This window comes from Corvus brachyrhynchos, unplaced genomic scaffold (genome assembly GCF_000691975.1).
Source record: "Corvus brachyrhynchos isolate BGI_N302 unplaced genomic scaffold, ASM69197v1 scaffold369, whole genome shotgun sequence".
Taxonomy (NCBI): Eukaryota; Metazoa; Chordata; class Aves; order Passeriformes; family Corvidae; genus Corvus; species Corvus brachyrhynchos.
Window position 1 is genome coordinate 1,112,019 of NW_008246055.1, and position 7,710 is coordinate 1,119,728.

General features: G+C 42.9%; 1 protein-coding gene across 2 annotated transcripts in view; it reads left to right on the forward strand.

Annotated features, from left to right (window-relative positions):
* The window catches only part of CRAMP1 (cramped chromatin regulator homolog 1), a 49,762-nt gene that overhangs the window by 30,100 nt on the left and 11,952 nt on the right, over window positions 1-7,710 (forward strand). For both annotated transcript variants that reach the window (XM_017745733.1, XM_017745732.1), the window contains exons 10-15: window positions 853-1,027; window positions 3,217-3,398; window positions 4,068-4,142; window positions 5,363-5,444; window positions 6,133-6,237; window positions 6,892-7,070. In XM_017745733.1, the coding sequence (XP_017601222.1) occupies window positions 853-1,027; window positions 3,217-3,398; window positions 4,068-4,142; window positions 5,363-5,444; window positions 6,133-6,237; window positions 6,892-7,070 (798 nt within the window). The remainder of the gene's footprint in view (window positions 1-852; window positions 1,028-3,216; window positions 3,399-4,067; window positions 4,143-5,362; window positions 5,445-6,132; window positions 6,238-6,891; window positions 7,071-7,710) is intronic.

The window sequence follows — 7,710 nt, forward strand, 5'->3', positions numbered from 1 at the left end:
AGGCCAGGAGGGTATTTACTGCCTCACTGAAAGCACTGTGGACATCCTGAAAGTTGCCTTTCATCAAATAATGACAGGAACCATAATATTTTTGCCACAGGGTATTTTAGGAGGAAGGACTGATTGTGTGCACGCCTGCTGTTTTCTCCAGATAATCTGTAACAGCTAAAGCAGACAGCTGTGCTGTGGTTCATTCCTTAAATGAAAATCATCAGCATAAAACAAACTGGCAAGTGGCACTGCAGTTGAGCAGGGGTGTAATTTTAAGCCTGTGATTGCACACAGTTTTGTTTAAAAGGGAGGGTTGTCTAGAAAAATATTTAAACATTTAATGAAACAACTGGATAGGCCTGGAAAATTATGAAGTGCATGTGTCTCTTGTTAGTGCTGTGTTACAGTGTGAAAGAGAAGGGAAAGGAAAAAATTCAAAACTCTACTTGATTAGAATTAAGAGAGAATTAAAATGTTTTTTCCAGGTGTATTTCCCACCAGAGCAGCCCTCGGGATGGAGTTTATGCAAAATAGTTTTGCACTGAATTAAAACCAACACCTTTTTTTTTCCTCTTGCTTTCTATCCTGTGGTGATCCAGCACATTGCGTGAAGCTTGTTGAGTGTTAACCCAATTGTAACATAAATTAATATATTGAATTGGTGACATCCAACACTGCTAAATGGGCAGGAAGGGAATTTCAGCAGCCCCTCACCCCCACTAGGAAGTATTGCTTAGAGTACTTTAAGGTAATGTCAGACTTTAATTTTAAGGCTTCCTAAGTACAGTGTACTTCCTAAGTACAGTTTCACAAGACATTTGTTGTGCCAGCACACAACATTCATTTAATGTGCATTTTCAGACACCCGAGGTGAGCTCCATTGCCACGTCACCCATAAAGCCTGCTCAGGAGGAGCAGTCCCTGACTCCCCCAGGAAAGGTGATTGCCATCAACACCAGGAGTCCAGGCTGCACACGGAATCAGTCTGCCCTTCGCAACAAGACTTTTTCTCCTGGTGCTGCTTCCAGCTCCTCAGGTGAGTTTTCCTAAAATTCCACTTGATGAAATCAACTTCTTAATACCTCACACCATGACAAGAACTTCCCAGTGACAGAACGCTGGAAGGAGGAGTGCTCTTACTCTTAGGAACTTCACTGTCTGAGAACATTGGTGTGTGTTAACTTGCTTTAGAATTGTCTTAAATCCAGTGCTGCTTTGAATCTTGAATAACAATGCACATCAGTAATGCAGTTCACAATCCAGCAAAACTCTCCTGAGTTGCTCTTAGAGAAGCCACTTGGTTTTTTTTGGGAGCTGTGTCATGGTTTAACCCCAGCCAGCAACTCAGCCCCATGCAGCTGCTCAATCATTCCTCTCTGGTGGGATGGAGGAGAACTGAAAAAGTGAGAGAACTCATGGGTTGAAATAAAAACACTTTATTGGGGAAAACAAAAGCCATGCATGCAAAGCAGAACAAGGAATTTGTTCCCTGCTTCCCCTTGGCAGGCAGGTGTTCAGCCATCCCCAAGACAGCAGGGCTCCATCATATGTAACTAACTTGGGAAGGCAAACACTCTCACTCTGAATGTCCACCCCTTCCTTCTTCTTCCCCCAGCTCTGTACACTAAGCATGATCCCCCATGGTCTGGGATATCACTGTGGTCAGCTGGGATCAGCTGTCCTGGCTGTGTCCCTTCCCAGTTCCTCGTGCATCCCCAGCCCCCTCACTGGCAGTGTGAGGTGAGGAGCAGCAAAGGCCTTGACCTGTGTAAGTCCTGCTTAGGAGTAACTAAAGCCTCCCTGAGTTATGAACATTGTTTGCAACACAAATCCAAAACTGCCGCATACCAGCCACTGAAGAAAATTAACCCCTTCCCAGCCTGAACCAGCACAAGCTGACTGGCACAGGGTATGAGATCTCAAGAGAGTATCAGCTTACAAAAGAGGCGAGTAAATGCACGGTATAAAATCTGTTGATAAATAATTACTGAAAATTTTCTGTGCCATCCTGCCACTATAGCTTTGGATGGGATATTAGGAAGAAATTCTTCCCTGTGAGGGTGGGGAGGCCCTGGCACAGGGTGCCCAGAGCAGCTGTGGCTGCCCCTGGATCCCTGGCAGTGCCCAAGGCCAGGTTGGATGGGGCTTAGAGCAGCCTGGGATAGTGCAAGGTGTCCCTGCCCATGGCAGGGGGTGGAATGAGATGAGCTTGAAGGTCCCTTCCAATCCAAACCAGTCATGTGATTTTATGATTATAAGATAGAGAATGATTATGAATTGCCATTTCTTTAATAGGTGCTGTAACCTGTGAGCCCCAGCCATGCAGGTCAAGAACTTCGGTTCTTTGCTTCAGCCCAGTTGCATTTGCCACCAAATGTTTATGACTTTGGGAAAGTCTGTGATGGTGTTGGTGTTACTCAGACCAGTTGTGATTCTAGGCAGTCCTTTTCACACCCCTGCTCTGAGAAGCAGTGAACCCAGGAGCAGGTTAACTGGTGCTGTAAAGCACCTGTGTGGAGAGAGGCACATCTTGGGTACCTAAGAGTGACAGGCTAACAATGCTGGCTTTCATCCTGGCTGCCTGCAGGGTGGGCACAGCACAGGGAAATCCTACTGTAATTTTTAAACCTAAACATAAATGGGGAAGTTTTACGCAGACAAGCTACCATTATTTCGTTGTGCTATATGTATTTTGAAGACAGTCCGTCTTTGGGAAGGTAAATTGATCCCTGCTCCATCACCAGATTCATTTTATTGGGGTTGCACTTTGAATTACTATAGGGAAAGCAGGGGTGAGGACACTGTAAAATGGCTCTGTGTTTGTATTATCTTCCCCTACATAAGAAATGGTGGATATAGTTTGTTTACTGGGATACGCCCTCAAGTATGCCTACAAGCTGAACAGATAAACTGATTGTCACGGTCTATGTGGGACTGAACACAAGGCCTCAATTCTAGTTTCTTAAGTAGTGTAAAATTATATTTAGTCCCCTACTTCCAAGAATTTCAAAGCAAGTGAATGTTAGTGGTATCCATAGCAGGTAAATACGGTCAGTTTGCAGGTGGGACAACTGAAATATGGAGAGATTCCTTATTTTGAAAACAGCTGGTGACAGAGCCAGAATCTTTAAGTCTCAGCTTTCTCTATGATCCTTCAGTTACTAAAGAGTTATTTCCTTTTTGTTTTCACTTTATTTCATTTAAATTGCTGTTAAAATCTTCTAGGTTTGAGAAACCTACCTAGACCTCTCCTGGTGGCTAATCCTTCAAGTTCTGGGAGCACTGAGGCCGACAGTGGACTGTTTGCAGTCCCTACAACCCTGCCCCCCAACAGTCGTCATGGGAAGTTGTTCCTACCCAGCAAGGAAGCAGAGCTGACCTTCAGGCAGCACCTGGACACCATCAGTGTAAGTGAGATGACTGAATAGAAAACGCAGCATGGTGTGCATGAGCCAGCTTCCAGGAGGTATCACAGGGATTCTGAAATCATGAGAAAGTATGGGCTGCCCTGTGAAGCAGTGCTTCTTATGATGCTCAAGTTTAACATTGTATTAACTGAGACGAGTCAAATTTTGACTGTGTAACTGTGCTTTGAAGTGACATTACCTGTTCAGGTAATTCAGGTAATTCAAATCTGAATGCCATTACACAGCCCAATGAAACTGATTTGCTGTCTAATTAAGCTGCTCCAGCAAATATATGTGCCAGGTTTAGCAAAAACTGACCCCCTTCTGATGTGTAGCTAATCTTAACACAGCTTCATTGCTGTATTTAAGTCAAATTCTAATTTTTATGTACACAATCTCCGAAAGAATTTCGTAGGAAGCTGCAGTAGTTAAGTAGTGAAATGGCTTTTTTGGGACAAAACTTATCTCCATAAAGAAAGAAGAAAAAATAGATTCTTGGTGGCAAATACTCTGACTTCAGCAGAAAGGATATTGTGCTGTCTGAAACAAAACATGGTATTTTAGTTAACTCTTAATTCAGCTTTATTGAAAATAAGAATTTGGGGGGTATAATTTATTCTTCGTCTGGATGCTTAAAATACTTGTAATGCCTTTCCTGTTGTTGTCCAGATGCAGTCGGACTTCTTCCTGCCGAAGCCCAGGAAGTTACGGAACAGGCACTTGCGGAAGCCACTGGTTGTACAGGTCAGAGCAAAGTGTAAATGCCTGTTTTGCTCCCTGAGTTTCAGTAAGGCTGTAGTGATTTGCACATAACAAAAAAAAAAATGCTATTTCCTTCATGCATCCACTGGAAATGTGAAGCTGAAATTATGAAGGACGAAACACTTCAGTCTCTGGGGTAACTAGCCATGATACATTCCCTGTATGAAGAATGTCAACAACAGCAGAAGTCCAGTGCCTAAGGTAGTTTCGAAAAATAAAAAAGCCTCTGGAAGAGGCTTCTGGAACCTGGAAGCAGGTTCTGCTACCTGGGCCTTTGGCACTGAGGCATAGGCAGTGTGTTCCTGTGCTGCCCTGTGCTGGCAGTGTTGGAGCTGGCAGCCCTCTTAACATCAAAATCTTGCTTTAGATCCTTTTCCTGCTTCCTGTTCAGTAGTGACTGTTAAACTGCAGTGGATATAAGCCTCTGTAGTGAAATAAGCCGTAACACACTTTGAAAGAACAATGACTCCTGGGAAAAAATGGAGCTTGGGAAGAGATGTATGTAAGAGGTGGCCTGTTGTGGTGTTTTGGTGACAAACAGGCATTACCCTCCTTCAGACTGCTCTCATAACCCAGGGAAAGGCACATGCCACCAGAGGCAGGTGAGAAAAAAGAAATCTGAAACCTAAATAATAGTAACCTACTGGGGAAAACAAAGTTCTCAAGTGTCAATATACCTTTTTTTCTTCTTCTGTTTTATATGAGAGTAGGACACACAGAAATTACCTTTGGACTATTTTTTGATCCTGAGATCTTCAGATCTGGGAAATTCCATGTGTTTTAAGAGCTCCCAAGTACACACAGCTATCTCGCTCATCCACACTTGCTGAATTTTAAGGGCAGATCAGTTTGTACACAGACTAAGTCCCATCCTTAAGATCACTGCTGTAATTCTGAGAGAGATTTGAAAATCACTGCAAGTATAATCGGAGAGGTATATAGTTCTAATCAGCATTTCTCTGGGAATTTTCCATGTGGAAATACTTTCTTTTAGTAGTTTACAGAGAAAACACATCATTCCTTTCTGTAGCTTTTTTCTCAAGAGCACACTGATCTCATTGCTGTGTCTGGTGCATGATAGTAATACCACAGAAGTACTCTGCTTATTCTGGAAGGTCTTGTGAACTCCTGCAACTTATACAATGAGTGTTACCCTCTGTCTGTGTTTAAATCTGTTCTGGTTTATTGTTTTTCTCGCATAGAGAACGCTGCTCCCCAGGCCGTCTGGAAATCCGTCCCAGCATGTCTGTTCCTTTTCTATTTTATCCAATTCATCCATTACAGGTGAGTAGCACTTCTATAAACTAAAAAGTGTCCCTTAAAACTGCATAAAGAAGTAATTTCTAAAAAGAAGAAAATACCCTTTCAAAATTACAGTGTCACCAGCCTGTGGGATGATGGGATTGCTCTCCTGGATCACTGTTAAGCAAGTCGTGCTTGTGATAAAAATTTTTTCTTCAGTTTCCCAAGATTGAAAGCAGGGAAGAGTAAGGAGTTCCCAATAGGGAGACAAAATTTGGAATAAAATACTTAGATAGGAATTTTTGTTCTGTAGGGTATAACTTGTCTAGATTTTATATTGGACTTTCCCTAGTACCTGGAATACAGTCCAAATTTTATACAGCATAAGCAATCCGCTGCCCATATGTCCTTTTCTGTTGGTACACCCTTGAGTACAGTGGTAGTACAGGTGATCCCCCATCAAAGCCAGCATGAGACCTGGAGGGTTGTCTTCACTGACAGTATGAGAGCAGCTCCAATAGCACAGCAGCACTTGATGTTTGTTGTTTGTCTGTGGCAAGGCACTGCTTAGCTCACATCACTATTTTAGCTCTATTCCATCATCTCCACTGCTTGCATTCTTGCAGCTTGCTGCCACTTGGAATTTATTTGCTTCCATTCAACTGTGTTGTGTTCTGCTTTAAAGGCATTAGATTTCATTTGCCTGAAAGGTATAAATTCTTCCCCACAGGGAGAGGTTCATTTCGGCCAGTCCAGTCCTCACTGACTAAAGCTGCTGTTTCTCGTCCAATTGTGCCCAAAGGTCTTCCAACACAGGCCACCAACCATCTGTCTAGTAAGTCATTCTGAATTCTACAATAAAAGCCATGCTGGTGTCCTCCAGGCAGATACTGTCTTGCAACAGAGAGTGGGTTCCATAATTAGAACAATTAATGAGGTGTAAACAGTGACTGCATTTACGTTTTACCTAGAGGATTCTTTTGCAATGAGAAGACATTCAGATGTTTGAAGTGGATTTTAAAAGATCTGGATGAGGTTGACCCTTGCAACAACTTAGGTTTTTTACATTGAGTCTACATGGCTGCCAGAGACAAGATATCAAAATAAGGCTCTATTGTTTGTAGAGCTCCTCTAGTAACCCATAGGAAGTTTCTAGAAATTGCATAATGAAATACTTACCAATTGGGAGGACAAAAAAGAAAAAAAAATAGAAGGAAAGGAGGGGAGGGGAGCTGGGATGTTTCTTAACTATTTTGATATACTTGGTAACAGGCTGGAACAGGGCAGAAAAGTTAAACATTTTAGCTAAAAGCAGCGTACCCTCGGTGCAGAGAAGCAGCTCACCCAGATGATCAGATCATTACCATTGCTGCTTTTTCATGTGGGTTGTGTTCTGACTCTGGGTAAGTTTAAAAAAATCATCTTTTAGAGAATCAAAACAAAATGAAGAAGCTTGTAATATGTTTCTTGGTTTTTTGTTTCACACAAGGCGCTATCGACTTGGCAGCTAAAAGTGCTGGCATTATCCCTGGTAGCCCCATGCCTGTCCTGGATGCCGATGGTTTGCCAGGTGTGTCACCATTGTCACCAGATGCAGTGCCCACAGTGGTGACAGGGCAGGAGCCAGCAGTCGCGCATCAGAACGGAGGCTCCATCACGACTGTGGAGGTCAGAGGCTCTTAAATGAGCTTTTTTCAAGTGCTTAACTGTCTTGGTCTTTCATCGTATAAAAAACCTGTATTATGATGACTCCTCAGCAAGCTTTCTCCTGGGGCTTGCTGTTAGACGCTGCTGTCTTGGCAGACCTAGTCTGTGTTGTGTAGTGTATATTTGGGGTTGAGGGATCAATTCATCATCTCCTTGAATGAATTTCCATCCGGTAAAATGGCTTGCAGTTGATAGTGTTGAAATCTGGCTTGAAAAGAAATCATGGCATTTCAGAAATTCAGGAGAGGATCTGGGATTGTATTTGGAATGGAAACTGTAATTTCTCCTTGCTTATTCTTTCACTGAGACCCAGATACGTGTTAGTCCATTTCAGTCCATGTCATGTTCTCAGGGAGTTAATGGACAATTGTACTAGTTTGAAAACAAAGCAGTGGGAGGCACCAAGTCAGAATAACAATTTAATGGGGAAATTAAAGAAAAGGAAAAGAATAAAAGGAAACACTGGTTCAAAGCGACAGAGTCAGGATACATCCTGACACCCTGTTAGTCAGCGTGGCGGTAGCAGTCCGATAAGATGGGGGCTGCAGTCCTCCTGAAGTGGTGGATGTGGTTCTGTCGAAGCAGTGATCCTGTAGAAGGG